Source organism: Pituophis catenifer, unplaced genomic scaffold (genome assembly GCF_029215685.1).
Source record: "Pituophis catenifer annectens isolate HBS135680 unplaced genomic scaffold, rPitCat1.0.hap2 SCAF_18, whole genome shotgun sequence".
Classification (NCBI taxonomy): Eukaryota; Metazoa; Chordata; class Lepidosauria; order Squamata; family Colubridae; genus Pituophis; species Pituophis catenifer.
This window is the reverse complement of record NW_027256898.1, coordinates 4,879,777-4,902,086: the sequence shown is the minus strand read 5'-3', so window position 1 is coordinate 4,902,086 and position 22,310 is coordinate 4,879,777. Positions and strand designations below refer to the sequence as shown.

At 46.4% G+C, this 22,310-nt stretch overlaps 1 protein-coding gene across 1 annotated transcript in view; it reads left to right on the top strand.

Moving 5' to 3' along the window:
* PLEKHN1 (pleckstrin homology domain containing N1) overlaps positions 1 to 16,672 on the top strand; it is a 49,337-nt gene extending 32,665 nt beyond the window's left edge. The window contains exons 9-16 of the mRNA XM_070956033.1: positions 11,193 to 11,262; positions 11,702 to 11,856; positions 13,023 to 13,211; positions 13,579 to 13,839; positions 14,038 to 14,190; positions 15,143 to 15,364; positions 15,507 to 15,555; positions 16,500 to 16,672. Of these exons, the coding sequence (XP_070812134.1) occupies positions 11,193 to 11,262; positions 11,702 to 11,856; positions 13,023 to 13,211; positions 13,579 to 13,839; positions 14,038 to 14,190; positions 15,143 to 15,364; positions 15,507 to 15,555; positions 16,500 to 16,672 (1,272 nt within the window). The remainder of the gene's footprint in view (positions 1 to 11,192; positions 11,263 to 11,701; positions 11,857 to 13,022; positions 13,212 to 13,578; positions 13,840 to 14,037; positions 14,191 to 15,142; positions 15,365 to 15,506; positions 15,556 to 16,499) is intronic.
* Positions 16,673 to 22,310: the final 5,638 nt, after the last annotated feature.

Genomic DNA, 22,310 nt, shown 5'->3' with positions numbered 1-22,310 from the left:
GTTTATTTTATTTTCAGCCTCGCCCAGCTGAATTTTCAGGAGCATTTTGCACTGATCCCATCTCAGCCGGTTCCTCCAGTGTGCGCTGGCACATTTTGGCATGGGGTGCCCTCGCAGGAGGGTACAAAGCAGTGATGAAATCCATTTTTTTTTACTACCAGTTCTGTGGGCATGGCTTGGTGGGCGTGGTGTGGCTTGGTGGGCGTGGCAGGGGAAGGATACTGCAAAATCCCCAGTCCCACCCTACTCCAGGATAAGGATATTGCAAAATCTCTATTCCCACCCCACTCTAGGGGAAGGATACTGCAAAATCTCCACTCCCTTCCCACTCCTGGGGGAAGCATATTGCAAAATCTCCAATCCCACCCTACTCCAGGGGAAGGATACTGCAAAATCTTTATTCCCACCCCACTCCTGGGGGAAGGATACTGCAAAATCTCCATTCCCACCCCGCTCCAGAAAAAGGATACTGCAAAATCCCCACTCCCTCCTCACTCCTGGGGGAAGCATATTGCAAAATCTCCATTCCCACCCCACTCCTGGGGGAAGGATACTGCAAAATCTCCATTCCCATCCCACTCCAGGGGAAGGATACTGCAAAATCTTTATTCCCACCCCACTCCTGGGGGAAGGATACTGCAAAATCTCCATTCCCACCCCGCTCCAGAAAAAGGATACTGCAAAATCCCCATTCCCTCCTTACTCCTGGGGGAAGGATACTGCAAAATCCCCATTCCCACCCCACTCCAGGGGAAGGACACTGCAAAATCCCCACTCCCTCCCCCACTCCTGTGGGAAGCATATTGCAAAATCTCCATTCCCACCCCACTCCAGGGGACGGATACTGGAAAAATTGTAGTATTGTTTTTAAATTTTATATGTTGTGTGTTTACCGTGGCTGTGAGTCCTGTTGGAGAAGGGCGGTGTACAAATTAATTAATTAAATAAATAAATAAATAAAAATCCCCATTCCCTCCCCACTCCTGGGGCCAGCCAGAGGTGGGATTTGCTGGTTCTCCGAACTACTCAAAATTTCCGCTACCGGTTCTCCCGAACCTGTCAGAACCTGCTGGATGTCACCCCTGGTATAAAAGCTCTCCACGGGATGGAACGCCCTGTCCCTTTAAAAAAAAAGGGGGGGGGAGGGGTAAGAAATAAATAAGCACTCGGCTTTCATTCTCCTAGAAAGACGATGGTGTCTGAATAGTTGTGGTTATGCAGCCGTCAGCAGGGTGGTGCCCGCCTGCAGTCACATTCCTTGAGCGGTGGCGCAAGAGCTTGGCTCAGCGGGGCCCAGCCCGAACGGTAGCCTAGTTCTCACAGAGCTGGGCCAACTTGTGGGTGGGGCCTTTTGGGTGACTCAGCCTCCACCAGCATCCTGGCCGAACCGAGGCAGGCGTGCATCTCTGGAATGAGGAAGCAATGGATAAGGGGGAACACCGTGGCCCATTTCCAAGCCGTGGTGCCCGGTGGAAAAAAATTGCTTTCTTCTTCCCTGCTGCTTCGTCGGTGCTGTTTGCACTCACCCTAGAGCTGGGGGAGGGAGGGGGATTCTTGTTATCTAAAGTAGAAGCAACCCAATGATTGGGGGACTGGAGGCTAAAACCATGATGGCGAACCTATGGCACGGGTGCCATAGGTGGCACGCGTAGCCATATCAGTGGGCACGCCAGCTCAGCTCCGGCGTGCATGTGCGTGCCGGCCAGCTGATTTCCAGGCCTTTTGGGCCCACCAGAGGTAGGGAAACAGGCTGTTTCCTGCCTCCGGAGAGCCTGGAGCGGGTGGGGAAGGCTGTTTTCGCCCTCCCCAGATGCATAGAGAGGATCTGGAGCCAGGTGACAAAGAAAAATGGGCCTATCGGGCCATCGCGTGCCAGGAGTGGGTTGCATGCGCAGGGCAGGGCACGTAGAATTATGGGTGTGGGCACGTGCGCATGCAAACCTCCCCCACTCCCCCCTTCCTGGCACACGATAGCAAAAAGGTTAGCCATCACTGGGCTAAAACATATGAAGAACGGTTGCAGGAACTGGCTACGTCAAGTTTGATGAAAAGGATTGGGGGAGACATGACAGCAGTCTTCCAATCTCTTAGGGGCTGCCGCAAAGAAGAGGGAATCAAGTTAGGGAATTCTGGGAGTTGAAGTCCAGTATTTGAGGGGCTGCCACAAAGAAGAGGGGGGGGTCAAATTATTCTCCAAAGCACCAGAAGGCAAGACGAGAAACGATGGATGGAAACTAATCAAGGAGAGAAGCAACCTGGAATTAAGGAGAAATTTCCTGACAGTGAGAACAATTAACCCGTGGAATGACTTGCCTCCAGAAGTTGTGAATGCTCCAACACTGGAAGTTTTTAAGAAGAGGTTGGATAACCATTTTGTCTGAAATGAATATAGTGTCAGGTTTCGAGGTCGTCTCAAATAAATTGCATTTCAAACAAAGTCTTTGAAGAAAAACTCCTATTTATTAAGCACGACATTTTAGACCCGACTCTACCCCTAATCTACTGCTCCAGCTCAAAGGAATTTCCCCCCTCCCATCCCATCTCCTAGGGGATATTATCTCCAGGGAAAATATGTAGGTGAAAAGTCAAACGTTCCTTTCCAAACACCTCCGCTCCTCCTTCTTATGTCAGCACTAGAGTAAATGCAGCTTGAAGTGCTGACATATAGGGTTTCCTTGCTTAGCAGGGGGTTGGATTAGAAGACCTCCAAGGTCCCTCCCTTCTGTTAGTCTATTCTATTGTCTTTTAAATGAATGTCTGTAGAGATTCTCTGTCATCCAGGTCACAGTTGTCCCAAAGGGGCTTTTTTTCAGGAGGCAGCTGGACTTCCTTGGGTGGTTTTTTTTTTTTTCCTTTGCTTTTGAAGACATTTCGCTTCTCATCCCAGAAGCTTCTTCAGCTCTGGACAGGATATAGCGGGGAACAGGAAGGATTTATATTCCTTGCAGACTGGCTGGTATTTTTTTTTTTCTTTCAAAAGAAACAAAAACACAAGGAAGTCCAGTTGCCTCCTGAAAAAAAAGCACCTTTTGGGACTCGAAATGAATTTAAAGTCCCTTGCTAGCTTTATTGATTGATTGATTGATTGATTGATTGATTGATTGATTCGATTTCTATGCCGCCCTTCTCCAGAGACTCAGGGCGGCTTACAATGCGTTAAGCAATAGCCTTCATTCTATTGTATATACCTGCTTAGTAGGGCTTTTTGGTCCCCTCTAAGCGGTGTTCTTTTTTATACAAAGTCAGCTTATTGCCCCCACAATCCGGGTCCTCATTTTACCTACCTCGGAAGGATGGAAGGCTGAGTCAACCTTGAGCCTGGTGAGATTCGAACTCGCGGTAATTGCAGGCAGCTGGTGCTACTTTAACAGCACTTAGTCAGCTGCGCCACCAAAGCTCTGGAGTTTGCTATCAAGCCTACCCCGAGGGTTGGGAAGCCGTGTCTGGTTATATAAATAGCCCAGGAACGTTTTAAAATTCCCCAAAAGGGGGGGGAGGTCACTTTGGATCTGACAATCAGTAACACACACACACCAACTTGTGAGTTTCTTTCTCCTCGATCCGACTCCATATCCAGCAGGAAAAGGAGCAGCGCCGTGGCTTTGATTCCACGAAGGGCACAGAAGCGTTTTGCCCTGCGACGGTTTTGGGATGCCTTTTAAAAATAGTCGCAGGAGTTTGTGGGATGCCAAACATGTGTCGGAGAAACTGCCTGTGGCTTTGGCGATGGGGGGGGGGAGGGGGAGGGAGGGGGAGGGTGCACTAGGAGCCAGCTGTTGCCGATAGCTGGCTGAATAGGGGCTTTTCAAAGGACAGAGGCATAGAATAGAATAGGATAGAATAGAATAGAATAGAATAGAATAGAATAGAATAGAATAGAATAGAATAGAATAGAATAGAATAGAATGCAATGCAATGCAATGCAATGCAATGCAATGCAATGCAATGCAATGCAATGCAATGCAATGCAATGCAATGCAATGCATAACAGAGTTGGAAGGGACCTTGGAGGTCTTCTAGTCCAACCCCCTGCTTAGGCAGGAAACCCTACACCCCTTCAGACAAATGGTTATCCAACCTCTTCTTAAAAACTTACAATGTTGGGAGCATTCACAACTTCTGGTGGCAAGTTGTTCCACAGATTAATTGTTCTACCTCTCAGGAAATTCCTCCTTAGTTCTAAGTTGCTTCTCTCCTTGATTAGTTTCCACCCATTGCTTCTTCTCCTGCCTTCAGGTGCTTTGGAGAATAGCTTGACTCCTTTTTCTTTGTGGAAGCCCCCGAGATATTGGAACACTGCTGGGGGGGAGAAGGAAGCAGGAAAAAGAGAAGGAATAGGAAAGGAGGGGAAGGGAAGGGAGAAGAAGCAGAAGGGTAGAAAGAGGAGGAGGAGGAGAGGAAGAAGGAGGAAGAAAAAGGAGATGAGGGGCGAGAAGAGGAGGAGGAGAAAGAGAAGGAAGGAGGAAAAAGAGAAGGAATAGGGAAGGAGGGAAAGAGAGAAGAAGCAGAAGGGTAGAAGGAGGAGGAGGAGAGGAAAAAGAAGGAGGAGAAAGAAAGAAGATGGAGGAGAAAGGAGACAAGGGGGGAGAAGAGGAGGGGGAGAAGGAAGCAGGACAAAGAGAAGGAATAGGGGAGGAGGGGAAGAGAAGAGAGAAGAAGCAGAAAGGGGAGAAAGAGAAGGAGAAGGAGGAGAAGGAAGGAAGGAGAAAAGGAGAAGAAGAAAAAAAGAAAAAGCGGGGAAGGAAGAAGAGAAGAAGGAGAGAAAGACGAAGAGGTTGTTATTATAATTGTCTTTGAATTGTGGCCTGCTCTGTTACACCTTTCCAGCAACTGATTTCTCTTATTCTATTGTTGTAACCTTACTCTTAAGTTGCTCCAAGGACTTGGGGGGGGGGATTTCCCACAGGATCCTTCGTTCTCTCTACCTGACTCATTCCTGTGTTGATCCTGACAGTTTCACCTGGACTGGTTTTGCAGTAAAAAAAATACCCCTCGGTTAGGGGGCTAAAGAGGGGGAGCCGGAGCGAGTCCTTCTTCCCTCACTCCCCTTCTCCTCGTGGGGCATAGTAAGTGCCTGTTTGGGAGCAGGAAAGTGGGGGAGAGGAAATCTGTTGACTTGCAAGGGACGTTTTGCCACGCGAGTCCTGAGTTCGGAAGAGCATCGTAAAAATCATCACTCTGATACCCAAAGAAGACTCAGATCTCACCCAAACCAAAAACTACAGACCTATATCACTTCTAAACGTAGACTATAAACTATTTACATCAATCATGGCCCAGAGAATGAAGAAAATTATCGTGAATTACATCCATCCTGATCAAAATGGATTCATTCCAAACAGGCAAATTAACAAGAACACAAGAACAATAATAAATATACTGGAATATTATGAGCAAAAATCGAATGAAAAGATGGCTCTACTCTTCCTTGACGCACAAAAGGCGTTCGACAATCTTAACTGGGGATTCTTAATACTACAATTAGAAAAAATGGGAACCGGCGACAAATTTTTAAATATGATTAAAACAATATACTCAGACCAAATTGCAAAAATATGGATAAACGGAGAGACAACAGACCAATTTAAAATATCTAAGGGAGTGAGACAAGGATGTCCCCTCTCTCCTATATTATATATATTAGCATTGGAACCACTGTTGAATGAAATCAGGAACGACAATGAAATAAAAGGATTAAGAACAAAAAACCAGGAGTATAAATTACAAGCATTCGCAGACGATGTAGTATTCATTTTAGAACGACCAAAACAATCAGGACTGAATTTACTAAGGAAGATAGATCAATATGGCGAAGTGGCAGGATTGAGAATTAATAGGCAAAAAACAAAACTACTAACCAAAAATTTGACAAAAACCCAGGAGAAAGAATTGGAAGAGACATTAGGAATACAAACAACAACCAAAATAAAATATCTAGGAATCTGGCTCACCAATAAGATATCATCCCTCAAAGAAGACAATTACATCAAATTGGCCAAACAAATTCAGAAGGACTTAGAGGTATGGAGTAAGTTGAAATTATCACTACTAGGCAAAATTGCTTCAATTAAAATGACAATTCTACCAAAAATACTATATCTATTTAGAACAATACCGATAAACCCAGGAAAATCATACTTCAAAGACCTTGACAAAATGATATTAAAGTATTTATGGCATGGAAAAAGAGCCAGGATTAAACTGAAACACTTGCAGGACACTAAAGAAAGGGGTGGTCTGGGACTACCAGATTGGCAAACCTATTACATTGCAACAGCTTTAACTTGGATTAAGGATTGGATGACACTTAAAGATAAAAGAACACTAGCACTAGAAGGATTTGACCTGTCAAAAGGTTGGCACGCATTTCTATGGGAAGAAAAGCCCAGACAACATGAACACTTCAGGAGACATTATATCAGAGGAGCACTGGCAAAAATTTGGACTGAAATAAGGAGAAAACACTACGACAAAATCCCAAGATGGCTATCAACCATGGAGGCCCAAATCTACCCGAACACAATGGACACAGACAGGATGAAAACCTATGACGAATTGTTGAACACAGAGGGAGATATGAAAACAAGAGAGGAACTGAGACAACAAGGCACGGATATTGATTGGTGGCCGTATTTACAGATAAAATCAAGATATAAAAGTGATATGGAAAAATTTGGAATCCAAAAAGAAAGAAATGAATTAGATAAAATTATAATGCAATCAGATGACAAATTAATAACTAAAATATATAACTATCTATTAAAATACAAATTGGAAGAGGAAGTGGTGAAGGAAAATATGATTATTTGGGCCAAAAATTTTGGATATAATATTAACCTAGAGAATTGGGAAAAAATATGGAAAGTAAATACTAAGCTGACAATGTCCGTGCCCTACAAAGAAAATACGTACAAGATGTTTTATAGGTGGCATCTCCCCCCTGCACGGTTGGCAAGGATGTTTCCCAATACTAATCAGAACTGTTGGAAGTGTAAAATACAGAAGGGGACCTACTACCACATGTCAAAAAGTCAAAAAATTTTGGAAAACAATTCAAAGTCAGTTGGAAGAAATTACCGCCCAAAAAGTACCCCTCAGACCAGAAACTTATCTATTAGGTATACTGACAAAGGACTATAAAAAAGAGACACAATATTTGATAATACATATCCTAACTGCAGCTAGAATTGTCTTCGCACAAATGTGGAAATTGGAAAACACGCCACCAGAAGAAAAAATAATACAAAAAATTATGGAATGTGCAGAAATGGACAAATTGACCAAAGAAATACAAGGAAAAGAAGATACAGACTTTTACTTAATTTGGCAAGAATGGTACAAATGGTTAGATAAAAAAGACACGAAATAAGAGATTACCACCCAATACTACAAAAATAAGTAAATAACAGGAAATATCGTTATATAAACATTGATACAAGATGAAAGATAATATATATAGATATATTGATATATAATTACCGAAGTAGCTCTACTTTCAAAGTTCAAGTCATGTGACTTGATTTCATTGTATAGTTAGTTTATGTCTAGTTTGTTTTAATGTTTATGTCTATATGTGTATGTTTGTTTACAATAAAAAATTTAAAAAAAAAAAAAAAACTAATCAAGGAGAGAAGTAACCTGGAATTAAGGAGAAACCTCCTAACAGGGAGGACAATTAACCAGTGGAACAGCTTGCCACCAGAGATTATGGGTGCTCCAATAGTGGAGCTTTTTAAGAAAAGACTGGACAGTCGTTGTCTGAAATGGTATAGGGTTTCCTGCTTGAGCAGGAGGCTGGACTAGAAGACCTCCAAGGGTCCCTTCCTGCTTCTCTTCTCTTCTCTTCTCTTCTCTTCTCTTCTCTTCTCTTCTCTTCTCTTCTCTTCTCTTCTCCTCTCCTCTCCTCTCCTCTCCTCTTCTTTTCTTCTCTTCCTTTTTCCTATTATTTTCCATTCCATTCCTCTCTTCTCTTCTCTTCTCTTCTCTTCTCTTCTCTTCTCTTCTCTTCTCTTCTCTTCTTCTCTTCCTTATTCCTATTATTTTCCATTCCATTCCATTCCATTCCATTCCATTCCATTCCATTCCATTCCATTCCTCTCTTCTCTTCTCTTCTCTTCTCTTCTCTTCTCTTCTCTTCTCTTCTCTTCTCTTCTCTTCTCTTCTCCTCTCCTCTTCTTTTCTTCTCTTCCTTTTTCCTATTATTTTCCATTCCATTCCATTCCATTCCATTCCATTCCATTCCATTCCATTCCTCTCTTCTCTTCTCTTCTCTTCTCTTCTCTTCTCTTCTCTTCTCTTCTCTTCTCTTCTCTTCTCTTCTTCTCTTCCTTATTCCTATTATTTTCCATTCCATTCCATTCCATTCCATTCCATTCCATTCCATTCCATTCCTCTCTTCTCTTCTCTTCTCTTCTCTTCTCTTCTCTTCTCTTCTCTTCTCCTCTCCTCTTCTTTTCTTCTCTTCCTTTTTCCTATTATTTTCCATTCCATTCCATTCCATTCCATTCCATTCCATTCCATTCCATTCCTCTCTTCTCTTCTCTTCTCTTCTCTTCTCTTCTCTTCTCTTCTCTTCTCTTCTTCTCTTCCTTATTCCTATTATTTTCCATTCCATTCCATTCCATTCCATTCCATTCCATTCCATTCCTCTCTTCTCTTCTCTTCTCTTCTCTTCTCTTCTCTTCTCTTCTCTTCTCTTCTCCTCTCCTCTCCTCTTCTTTTCTTCTCTTCCTTTTTCCTATTATTTTCCATTCCATTCCATTCCATTCCATTCCATTCCATTCCATTCCTCTCTTCTCTTCTCTTCTCTTCTCTTCTCTTCTCTTCTCTTCTCTTCTCTTCTTCTCTTCCTTATTCCTATTATTTTCCATTCCATTCCATTCCATTCCATTCCATTCCATTCCTCTCTTCTCTTCTCTTCTCTTCTCTTCTCTTCTCTTCTCTTCTCTTCTCCTCTCCTCTTCTTTTCTTCTCTTCCTTTTTCCTATTATTTTCCATTCCATTCCATTCCATTCCATTCCATTCCATTCCATTCCTCTCTTCTCTTCTCTTCTCTTCTCTTCTCTTCTCTTCTCTTCTCTTCTCTTCTCTTCTCTTCTTCTCTTCCTTATTCCTATTATTTTCCATTCCATTCCATTCCATTCCATTCCATTCCATTCCATTCCATTCCATTCCTCTCTTCTCTTCTCTTCTCTTCTCTTCTCTTCTCTTCTCTTCTCCTCTCCTCTCCTCTTCTTTTCTTCTCTTCCTTTTTCCTATTATTTTCCATTCCATTCCATTCCATTCCATTCCATTCCATTCCATTCCATTCCTCTCTTCTCTTCTCTTCTCTTCTCTTCTCTTCTCTTCTCTTCTCTTCTCTTCTCTTCTCTTCCTTACAGTTGCCAAGGTTGGGCACCTCTACTTTAGATTCTTCCCTTGCATTCACCCTTATGCACACAAATGCACACACTTAATTGGTTCGATTTTTTTTGGAGCGGGGAGCAGGACTTTGTTCCTTCCATCTGAATCACCCACCCACACACCCCTCTGAAAATCAGCCTCAACCCCTCTGCAAATTGCCGGAGAAGGGGGAAAACAACCTTTGCAGACTCTTCTTGAAGGATTTGTGGTTGGTAAACTCCTGGAGGTATAAAGTCCTTGAGGTCATGGAAAGTTTTTTTTTTTTTTCCCCAAACCGGAGCATTAACTCTAAAAAGTGTTGACTTGAGACACAAGGATTTAAGTCAACAATCATCAAAAAAAAACCTCCCGAGAATCTCTGCGGAGGATTTCTTGAGAGTGACCGGTTTTTAACTTCAAAACAAGGGGGTTGCGTAAGAACATGTCCACAATGTGAGTTTTTCCTTGGAACCTGTCCCAACCCCTCCAGTGGCTGCATCGTTTTACAGTAGTCCTCAACCTACGACCGTATCTGGGGACTAGAATTCCCATCGCTAAGCAAAGCGATTGTTACTGGGATCACATGACCCCCCCAGGAACCTACAACCTAGTTGTAAATAGGTATTGCTAGGCTTCAAAAATGTTAGCAAGGAGTTTTCTCTGCCCAGTTTCTGGGTTGGTGTGGCCATAATGGGCGTGGCCTAATTGGCCTCCTTCCGGTTCGGGCGAAGTGGTAGCGGCAGCATCAGGAAGCTCCGCCCACCCGCCCAGATGTCTCTGCGCATGTGCAGAAGTGTTGCGCGCGAGTGCACACACGCCCAGGAGCAAATTAGTTTGTGACAAGATTTGAATCCCACTACTGGGGGCGGGGACGTTTTGGCCCTCCCCAGGCTCCGGAGGCTTTCCTCGAGCCGCTGGGAGGGTGAAAATGGCCTCCCCAGGCTCTGGAGGATGGAAACGGGCCTGTTTCCAGCCTCCTTGAACTTCCGGTAGGCCCGTTTTTTCGGCCTCCCCGAGCCTCCGCGCGCACCTGCATCCAGAATGAGCCGTCTTCCCCACTGACTTTGCTGGTGAGGTCGCAAAAGGGGATTGCGTGACCCCCGCAGACGTCGTAAGTGAGAAAAACGCTCCTAAGTCACTTTTTTTTCAGTACGGTGGAACGTCATTAAATGAATGGTTGTAAGTTGAGAATTATCTGTATATTCGCCATCTGGCTTCTATAAGTCAGGAACTTTGTCGGGCCAATTTTTGATCATTTTTGTAGCCTAGAACTGATTGGCATGGCTAGTCTAGTGAAGAGAAGGACCAGGGGAGACAGGATAGCCGTCTTCCAATGTTTGAGGGGCTGCCCCAGAGAAGGAAGGGGGGTCAAGCTATTTTCCAAAGCACCCAAAGGCCAGACAAGGAACAATGGATGGAAACTGATCAAGGAGAGATTCAACCTGGAAATAAGGAGACATTTTCTGACAGTGAGAACAATCAACCCATGGAACAGAAGTTGCCTTCGGAAATTGTGGGAGCTTCATCACTGGAAGCTTTCAAGAATAGATGGACTGCCATTGGCCAGAAATGGTGTGGGGTCTCCTGCTTGGATGGAGGGTTGGACTAGATGACCTACAAGGTCCCTTCCAACTCTCATTAATCTGATACGACCAATACTTGCTTAATCCGGCTGCAAAAGGGTTTTGATTTTAGCCTGAAAAGTTGAATTTATTTATTGGTATTTTATACCTGGACCAGGAAGAACGATGTAAAATCGTTTTGGTATTTCAAATAGTGTCTGATTTTATTATTTTCTTTTTTACAAACAGGGTGAATTGCCTTTGAATGCCATCCAAGTACAATTTGAGGAAAACCAGAAAACCGCTTTTTTAATAGAAGGTAGGTTTCCCCCACCCTTTGCTTACATGTAAATTTATGTGTATGTGTGTGTTTGTGTGTGTTTGTGTATCAAGAGGAAGAGATGGCAGATAGACATTCTGGAGTGGAATTTCCATGGCTAACCAAGGAAATGGTTAAAAGGAAGCCAGGCACAGTTTTACAACCTTTTCTCTCTCTCTTTTTTTTTTTTTTTTTGCCATGGTTGTTGCGGTCACTAAATGAATCACATAGTCATTAAGCGAATCCAGGTTCCCTTATTGACTTGGGGCTTGTCGGAAGCCAGCCAATGGCGACCGAGCGCCTGTCCCGTCACAGGGAGGCTCTGAATCCCTCCATTAAAATAAAAGACAAGGGGATTGGGGAAGATTCTGAAGGATCCCTTCCGGTTCAAAGATCTGGATCTGGTTACAAACAAGACGTGATCTCTATTTTTTTCTAGGCCGGCTAATCAACTCCATCCGGGTGATCTGCTCCAGCTACGAAGATTACCAAGAGTGGTTATATTGTCTTAAAACCGCCCAGTTCCGCCATGCAGATTCCTCCCTCTCGGGATCGGAGAGTTTCTCCGGGTTGAAGCCTTCTCACCTGGGGCAGGTAAAGTGCTTGTTTCCTGCCTGGCTTATAACACAACTCTTGCATGATGCTTCCTTGCTTTGTTTCCTTGCTTAAATGGTCTTCCTGGCGATAACTCTGCGGCACGGGTGGGATTCAGCCGGTTCGGATGCTAATTTTACATCTGGTTCGCTGAACCGGTAGTTGCAAGGACTGGCTGGCCCCGCCCACACTGTCCCTCCTAGGAGTCTCCACGCGGCCTGTTTTGGATGCCAGGTAAGTGCAGGATCTGCGCGGAGGCTCTGGGAGGGCGAAAAACGGGCCTACTGGAAGTCCGGAAACTGGCCTGTTTCCAGCCTCCAGAGGGTTTCTGGAGCCCAGAGGAGGCCGTTTTCGCCCTCCCAGAGACATGAGGAAAGCCTCTGGGGCCTGGGGAGGGCAAAAAATGGGCCTACTGGAAGTACCAGAAGTCCGGAAACAGGCCTATTTCCGGGCTCTGGAGGGCCTCCATAGCCCGGGGGACGTCATTTTCGCCCTCCCAGAGGCTCAACCAGAGGTTCTCTGCCCAGTTGCTGGGTGGGCATGGCCATGGTGGGCGTGGCCTACTCGGCCTCTTGCACTTTGGGGGCGGGGGCATTTTCACCCTCCCCAGACTCCGGAGGCTTTCCTTGAGCTTCTGGGAGGGTGAAAATGGCCTCCCCCTGGGCTCCGAAGGCCAGAAACCAACCCGTTTTCGGACTTACGGTACTTCTGGTAGGCCCATTTTTCGCCCTCCCCAGGCTCCGCAGGCTTTCCTCGAGCCTCTGGGAGGATGAAAACGGCCTCCCCCAGGCTCCAGAGGCCGGAAACGGGCCCTTTTCTGGACCTCCAGAACTTCTGCTAGGCCCATTTTTCGCCCTCCCCAGAGCCTCCATACGGGCCCTACACTTACCTGCCATCCAAAACAGGCTGCGTGGAGACTCTTGGGAGGGGAGGGGCAGGGTGGACGGGATCAGCCAGTCCTTGCAACAACCGGTTCGACGAACTGGATTAAAATTAACATCCGGTTTGTCTGAACCGGCTGAATCCCACCCCTGCCTTAATGTCTCGCTCTTCTTCCCCATTCTTTGAAGGCCAGGACTGCATTATTTCCCCGTGCCAATCATTTCATTTGATCTTCTCTTGCCCACCCCCAAATGCCACGCATTTTAATTTCTTGCTCGGTTTAGTTTTCAGGAAGCGGAAGAGGGTCACTCACCTCGGAGGGCAGAACGAATTCCTGGGCTTCTGCCGGGAAGGGGGCTACGACGTCCACCCACCACTCCCAAACCAGTACAGCTTCTTTCTCCGAGAGACAATCGGTCGACGCGGTGCCAGAGAATCGGTTAGCTGAAAACACTCTGCCGCAACCGGCTTGCGTAAGTTGGGTGTTCGAAAATTGGGTGGTGGGCTCGATGGGTGATTCAAGTGGCAGCACGAACCTCGTGGGGTCTGTGGGAAGAAAAAAAAAAACAAGTCAAGTTGGTTTAAAAGATCTGGAAAGCTTAAATTCCTTGGTTGACCGTTGATTTCTACGTAGAGCCCATCTACTATCAAACGTTTCCTCTTCCACAATTTTGAGCGCAACCGCTAAACAAGAATATGTTTGTTTTAAGTTTTATTAGATTTTTTAAAAATATACGCCAATATCAATATATGAAAGAGTGTGGCCTCTGGGTATAATTCATTTTGATACAAACAGCAATAATAATGTCTATTAAATGGTGTCTCCTCTTGTTGTTGCAGTGCTCAGGAAAACGAGAGACCGGAATGCCGAAGGCCGAGCTGAAAAGGAAGGGGAGTTCTCGAAAGTCCAAAGGGAAGGGCGTCCCACCACCTCAGCAGCCCCAGTGCCACCGGGAGGACCCCGAAAAGAAAAGCTCCATCCCGCTCACCTCGAAGCAACCCCGTGGAGAAGGCGTCTCCCCCGTTTACAATGAGCCGTACTCGGCTCAGGCCCAACAGGAGCATCCTACTGTCCGCCCGTTGCACCTGGACTTAAACAATGTACGAGCTGAGGATAATCGTAGAATTTGGGGAGAGGGCAGAGCTCTGGGATCAAAGCTCTGGGATCAAAGCTCTGGGATCAAAGCTCTGGGATCAAAGCCTGATGGGCTTAGGAACATCTGGAATGGCCCTGCAAATGTCCTTCCGCAGCTGGATTTCTCATCCAATGGGCCTTTTTTTTTTTCGTCCCTTCTGCAGCTGAAGCAGTGGCACGTGCCAAGGAGTCAGACCTGCCCAGTTCCCCAAACTCTGGAAAATATCTCTCTGTCGTCTTCCCCCATGTATGCTGACCCCTACACGCCCAGTTCCCCCACCTCGCACGGGGCTGCAGGCTCCTACTTCCTAGATGAGGTGAGTGGGACCAAATAAGCTACGGGTGTCAAACTCAATTTCATCAGGGCTGTGGTTGACCTTGGGGAGGGGGCGTGGCCAACTTGGTGGGCGTGGCCATCTTGACACCACTTACTGGGCGTGGCCGACTGGGTGGGCGTGGCCATCTTAACGCCACTCACGGCATGGCCAACTGGGTGGGCATGGCCAGTTTGACGGCACTCACTGGGCGTGGCCGACTGGGTGGGTGTGGCCAGCTTAACACCACTCCCCAAACTTCTGGCATGTTTCCTCTTCGCACTGGGTAGACTGGGCCGAAGCGACACAGGCCAACCCCTTACAAATTCCAGGATGGCTCTGCGGGCCAAATCCGACCGCATCCGGCACATCCAATGGTCGGATTCGGCCCGCAGGCCTTGTGTTTGACACCCCGATGTAAGTCTTTTTCTTCTCCTCCTCCTCCTCCTCCTCCTCCTCCTTCTTCTTCTCCTCCACCTCCTCCTTTTCTCCTTCTCCCTTTCTCCTTTTCTTTTCTTCTTCTTCTTCTTCTTCTTCTTCTTCTTCTTCTTCTTCTTCTTCTTCTTCTTCTTCTTCTTCTTCTTCTTCTTCTTCTTCCTCCTCCTCCTCCTCCTCCTCCTCCTCCTCCTCCTTCTTCTTCTTCTTCTCCTCCTCCTCCTCCTCCTTCTTCTTCTCCCCCACCTCCTCCTTTTCTCCTTTTCTCCTTCTCCCTTTCTCCTTCTCCTTCTCCTTCTCCCTCTCCTTTTCTTCTTTCTTCTTTCTTCTTCTTCTTCTCCTCCTCCTCCTTCTCCTCCTCCTCCCCCCTCCCCCTCTTCCTTCTCCTCCTCCTCTTCTTTCTTCTCCACTTCCTTCCTTCTTCCTCCCTCCTCCTCTTCCATCCTCCTCCCCGTCCATCCTCCCCTTCCTTCCTCCACCTCCTCCCCCCCCCCCACTTCCTTCCTCGTCTCCTTCACAGCTCGGGAGGTGTCACGGGCCATCCACTGTGGAGCACCAGAATGGCTACCCAGCCATGCCAGTGTCCGTTCCCATCTGCCATCATCCTCTGGGGTGGAAGAGCTTTCAACCGTCCTGTGGAAACCACTGGCGAGAACCCAGCCTTGCCCAGAGAGTCAACGCCTCTGCTCCGGCCTTTCATTTTGCCACAGAACCTGCACCAGATGCCCATTATTTGACCACGGTAAGTGCCATGCAAAGCCTGCTGAAGAGATTTGGTCCTTACCCCACTTCTGGGTGGGACAGGGGGTGGAATCAAAACTGTTCTGTGGGTTTCGTAGCTCTCAACTCCTTTTTTTTTTGGGTCTTTCCCCACCTGCAAACAGAGCACCACATCAGGAGATGGCCTTCGGATGCGTTCCTTGCCGACTTCAGGTGAGTCCTTGCGATGGGAGGCCTTGGGGACTTGGCCTCGAATGGGCTTGGCTGTGTTCTGTCCCCGTCCCACACACGCACCCCCACAGACGGCCTGGAGTTAATAAGCCACACGACAAAATCTTTGAAGATAAAGCTGGCAGCAACCCAGTGGCTAGCTGCCAATTCAGACTTTACTCACACAAAACAAAGATTAGACTGTAAGCATTCCGATAAAGCAGGCAAAGTTTCAACAATACAAGGATTAGTCCAAATGCAGTCCGACAAGGCAGGCAGAAGTCCAGTAACGCAGAGATCATGGATTATTTCTAGTTTTTGCTCGTCACAAACTGAACCGGCCACCACACTCACATTTATACCCTGTGGGGTGTGGTCCAGTGACTCAGCTAATCTCTGACATGCCTTCCCCTCTGCTGCGCACGCTTCTCCCTGCGCCTCTGCCGAGGGTCCAGCCAGCACTTATCTCCTTCATCGCTGTCCACCAGTGGCTGCGGGGACGTGCTTGGCTCTGGGCCTATCTTTTGTCCTTCGGTGTCCTCCGGAGGCATTGCCAGAGAGGAGGGTCCTGGAGAGGGAGGCCTTGCCAATTCCTCTCCCTCACTCTCAGAGTCTGCATCTGTCGATAGCCCAGGCTCAGGCAACGGAGCCACAACAGGCTGGAAGTCTTCTGGTGTCGGAGTTCCAGGAGGCCCATTTTGCACCCTTCCTGAGCCTCCGCGTGCGCCCTGCACTTACCTGCATCCAAAAAGGGGCCGCATGGGGACTCCTGGGAGGAGCGGGGCGGGGTGATAAGGGCCAGCCAGAAGTGGGATTTGGAGGTTCTCCAAACTGCACAGAATCTTAGCTAGAGGTTCTTCCGAACCCGTGCGAACCCCCAACAGCCCACCTCTGCCTCCAGCCCCCTAATCATTTTGGTTACTCTTCTCTGCGCTGTTCTCTTCCAGATGAAAACCTTCAGGCCTACAACCTGCCTGAAAGAGGAGGGGAGCCGCTCGACCCGACGTATCACGACTACGCGGAGCTGCAAAGCTTCCACGAGGACTACAGTTACGACAACATCTGGGATACAGAGGCGAAGCAGCCGCCCTCCTCCGACCACGAGATCTACGATTGCTGAGGGAGGCGTCCATCCGCCGAAGCGGGAAGAACAGAGGAAGAACTCGGCTCTGGTTTTATAATGCAAAGATTGATCCAGGTGGATTTTTCTAGAGGTCTGGATTCTTCTGGCTACTTTTGGGTTCCTTTGTCTTGTTCCTCTACTTCGGTGCTTGTGGTGCTATGAAAAACTTCTGAGAAAAGGATCTGGAATTCTCTCCACCTGCTAATCCCGTTGTGTATCGACACGAAGAGACGGACCCTGATTCTGCGGTTGTTATGAAGAAAGCTGCACTGTCTGTGGGGGAGGGGTCAGGACCCAGTCTGGATTTTTGGGTGCCGTCAATAGATCTTGCAATTCAACCCCAAACAGCACAAAAAAAAACCCCCAACAACCCCCAATCTGCTAACCGTTACATCCAGTGGTGGGTTCCTCCCGGTTCGGTCCGGTTCGGCCGAGCCGGTAGCGGTGACGATATGACGTCACCGAACTGTCTCCCCACCCACCCACCCACCCACCCACATTATTCTTACCTTTTATTTGGTCCCACCCCCAATCTATTGCTGCCTCCTGAGTCCCAGCTGATGACTAGAGGGAAAAAAACTGTTTAAAACTCTTGCCGCAGGGCTTCAAAGGGCCGCCCTACAGCTGATCAGTGTTAAAAGCAAACAAATGAGTCGGGTCATAAGTGCGAGGACTGGTCGTAAGTGCGAGGACTGGTCGTAAGTGCGAGGACCTTCCAGAAATGACTGACCAGCTAGCCACGCCCACCTAGTCACATGACCTCCAAGACACACCCACAAAATAACCACGCCCACAGAACCGGTAGTAAAAAAAATTTAGAACCCACCCCTGGTTACATCAAAGGACAAATGCAAAATGTGGTTTTTAAAAGCCGCCATCCAATCGGTTTGAAGACTTGGGCTATAAATAATGAATAATGAATCTGCAGGATTAGGAATTTTGAGGTGGCTTGTAGCAACAATAACACACACACACATGTACACACAGAGCAAACAAGTATAAGACGTCCTTTCCCGGTTATGAAGGTTTGCAAAGAGACGGCGTTGCTGGCAATTCTGATAAAATGAGGATATCCTTAGTCAATTATATAGTAAACGGCCTCGATCAATACAGGGTGTGGTTGTGCGCACACAAACCCTGTGCGTGCAGTTTTTACACCCTGCACACTTTTTCAAGAAAATGTATTTTCCCAGCCCATCCTCTGCCTTTTGATCTATGTCAGGAGTCAGTAACCCGCGTGGCTCTGGAGCCGGATGTGGCTCTTTCATCCCTCTGCTGCGGCTCCTTGTCGCCGATCGGCTCCACACTTGATAGGGTTTTCGGTTAGGACAGGTAGAGGAAAAAGGATGCCGTGCTAGGAGGAGACTCTATGGTGGGGGAACCGGACTTCCTGTCAGCTCCAGAATTGTCGTGGGGGCTCCCAGTTAGGACTTTTGTGACCCTTTGACTGTTTAAGGTTGCCGACCCCTGCTCTATGTCATAATGAAGGGAAGTTTTGCACTCCTTCCGATGGAGAAATATTTTGCTTTGTGAAAGCTGATGTTCCCAGAGCCTAACACACTAACACCGCCTTGCTTGCTCTTGGGGACAAGTTGCGTTCTCCTTGGCGGATGGTTGTCCTCCTTTTGAAACAGGCTGCTTTGTTGGTTACCGTTTAAATAATAATAATAATAATTAATAATGCTGCTTGCAAACTACTTGGAGAAGCCGCAAAAGGCTTGCGGTTGGGCACATGGGCGAGAAGAGAAGATTGTAAGAAGAACAAGAGGAGAGAGAGAGAGGTGAAGAACTGATTGCTGGTTTCAAGAATCAGGAGTGTTGCAAAAAAGAAGATTCTCTAGGACCCACGTTACGTTGTGTGCATTGCGTTGTGTTTGTTGTTATTTATTATTCTTTGCTTTTATAGCCCGTTATTCCTTGAAGAAACCAATTTGATGGCATCTGCCATCTTCCTTCCTTCCTTCCTCTTTCTCTTTCTTCCTTCTTTCTTTCCTTCCCCATCTTTCTCTTTGTTCGTTCGTTCCTTCCTTATCTTTCTCTTCTTTCCTTCCTTCCTTCCTCATCTTTCCTTTCCTTCCTTCCTTCCTCTTTCTCTTCCTTCTTTCCTTCCTTCCCCATCTTTCTCTTCGTTCCTTCCTTCCTTATTTTTCTCTTCCTTCCTTCCTTCCTCATCTTTCCTTCTTTCCTTCATCTTTCTCTTCCTTCCTTCCTTCTTTCCTCCCTCCCTTCCTTCTATCTTTTTTCCTTCCTCCTTTCCTTCTCCATCTTTTCCTTCCTTCCTCTCTCCCTCGATCTTTCCTTCTTTCCTTCTTTCTTTGTTTCTTCTTCTCTTCTCTTCTTCTCTTCCTTTCTTTCTTTCTCTTCCTCTTCCTCTTTCTTTCTTTCTTTCCTTCCTTCCTTCCTTCCTTCCTTCCTTCCTTCCTTCCTTCCTTCCTTCCTTCCTTCCTTCTCTCTTCTGAATAATCTCATCAGGCAATGGGATGGCAGCAGACACAATTTTAGTTCACACTTTTGGTTGTTGCTATTGGCCGGGAATAACCCACGGTCTACTTTTCTTACTTGAATTTTAAAATATTAAAAATATATACTGTTCAACCGCCAACCTTTAGTGAAGTTTACAGGAGGGTCTTTTTGGCTTATTCTATTTAATAAGCAATTAAATGTGTTTGCAAGGGGAGGGGAAATTTTTCTAAAGAAAGTATTTAATTTAGTATATAACCCCGGCTGTTTGACATCAGCTGCTTCTTGATGGCTGTTGAAGTAAAGCGGGGGGAAGGGGGGGAGTTGGTTATGGCTGTAATTTCAATTCCAGGTGTTTCTTTTGTTGTTGTTGTTGTTGTACTTTTGAGGTGTGTGTTTGTGTCTGCGTCGATGTGTCGTTGGCCTTTAACGTGAGCGCAAACCGTCAAGTGAAATTGGATCTCAAATCACGCGGCTCAGGTTGCGATTGTGTGTTGCAGCCATGCCAGACGATACTTGGTGCAGATTTTGTGTGCATGGGAGTGTGGGTCGGTGTGTAAGGCGGTGGGGGGAGGGAAGGGAGTTGTACAGCATTGACACTGTTTCTTTGGTGATTTCTTTGAAGACCCCCCCTAATAAAGTTAATATAATTACGTGTGCCTGCTGTGTTTTGCTTTCTAAAGGAGACCTGTCTCCATCTTTTAACAAAAAAACAAATCTTCATTTTTTTCCCCCCAGGCTAGCTAAATCAGCTGAATCCAAATTGAGGAAGGGGCAGCTGGGGGAGGGGGCTCTAAGCCAGATGTTCTCAGGTTTCCCGATCTGCTAGTATGAAAAATGTTTCCAAGTTATGAAAGTTCCACTTACCTGTACTCCTGCTTTCTAGAAAGCAGGTGTACAGGTGTGCAATTCCCGAAAACCACTGAAAAACTCTACACTACTTCAGACAAATGGTTATCCAACCTCTTCTTAAAAACTTCCAGTGTTGGAGCATTCACAACTTCTGGTGGCAAGTTGTTCCACGGGTTAATTGTTCTAATTATTTCTCCTTCGTTCCAAGTTGCTTCTCTCCTTGTTTAGCTTCCACCCGTTGCTTCTTGTCCTGCTTTTAGGTGCTTTGGAGAATAGCTTGACTCCCTCTTCTTTGGGGCGGCCCCTGAGATATTGGAAGACTGCTATCATGTCTCCCCTGGTCCTTCTTCTCATCAAACTAGACATACCCAGTTCCTGCAACCGTTCTTTGTATGTTTTAGCCTCCAGCCCCCTCATCGTCTTGGTTGCTCTTCTCTGCACTCTTTCTAGAGTCTCCACATCTTTTTGACATCGTGGCGACCAAAACTGAATGCAGTCTCTTGACATTCGATTTTCTAAGCGGGTCATTTTCAACGCCGGGGTCCCTAGGGAGTCTGTTAATGGACGGAAGGGACACCTGTCTGACTTTTTCACTCCCTCGGCAGGGAATAGCTGGGGGATAGTCTTCCAAAATGCCAGCCAACTGTCCTCGCCGGGGACAGGAGGGAGAGCTAACCAGAAAGAGTAAGGGAGAAACAGGGATGGGCCTTCTTGCTTGCAACTATGAATGGAAGAATATTTCAAGGTGAAGAAAATAACTCAAGAATCGGGTGTCTATGGAGTTTCTCCGTCATCTAGGTCATGGTTGTCCCACAAGTGCTATTTTTTTTTTTTTCAAATCTTCGGGACTCATCTCCGTTTCAAAGCCGAAGAGCCAGCACTGTCGGAAGACGTCTCCGTGGTCATGTGGCCGGCATGACTCAACGCCAAAGGCACACGGAACGCTGTTTCCTTCCCACCAAAGGTGATCCCTATTTTTCTACTTGCATTTTTTACGGGCTTTCGAACTGCTAGGTTGGCAGAAGCTGAGACAAGTAACGGGAGCTCACCCTGTTACACGGCACTTGGGATTCGAACCGCTGAACTGCCGACCTTTTGATCGACAAGCTCAGAGTCTTAGCCGCTGAGCCACCGCGTTCCTCTATTTATACAAAACCTCCTGCTAAATTTCTGGCTTGGTGTTTCACGTCATCCCGGGCCAAAGACCCATCAATTCTGCATCGCATCTACAGTCACGAAAGGTCAACTATTTCCAGGAAAGTCAGAAATGGATTCGGATTGTACCAAGAAGACCAGCAAAAACTCCAGGAAGGTTTATCTAAAAACGGCTTAATGGTGCCCGGAACATATTACCATCTCTGGTGGACATGTCCTAAGGCGAAAAAATATTGGGCTAAAACTAGAAGGTGGATAGAAGAGACAATTGGCTATAATGTGGAATTGAAACCAGAGACGATTTTACTGGGGATATTGAATAGAACCTACAGTAAAGAAATTAGATATTTGATTGTACATATAATTACAGCGGCAAAGGATAATCTATGCACAGTACTGGAAAAGTAAAAAAACTCCAACAGAGGAAGAAACAATTAGGAAAATTTTGGACTGTGCAGAGATGGATAAATTAACGAAAGAAACAAAAGAAAAAGAAGATACAGAATATTATCAAATATGGAATAAGTGGTATGATTGGCTAAAGACTAGGGAAGGTAAAAAGGGAACAAATGATGTAAAATATTGTAAATGAATAAAACTAGAAATAAAAGGATGATAAAAATAAAAAGACAATAAAGAACGAGAAAAATGGGGAATGTAGAAAATAGAAAGTAAGAGGAATGAAACTGATATGTAAAAAGACACACGTATGGTGTGTTGATGTTTTTGTATGTTGTGTTGTTACTGTAAAATCAATAAAAATATTTTAAAAAATAAAAACGGCGTAGTGGGTGGCTTCTGAAATTCCCCTCCCACGTCCCCTCCCCTCCTCCATTTGCCTGGGTCACATCCAGGGAGGAAGAGTTGCCACTTAGCCCCTAACACAGTTTTATTTCACCTGCCTGCCATTCCCTGTTGAGAGCATAGCAGCAGCTGTGCAAACAGTAGCTCAGCCTGCTAAGATCTCCATTAAAATACCTCCGTTCCTTCTTCAGATGAACAGAACAGAATAACAGAATTGGAAGGGGCCTTGGAGGTTTTCTAGTCAGTGGTGGGATTCAGCCGGTTCGGGTCTTCTAGTCAGTGGAGGGATTCAGCCGGTTCGGGTCTTCTAGTCAGTGGTGGGATTCAGCCAGTTCAGGTCTTCTAGTCAGTGGTGGGATTCAGC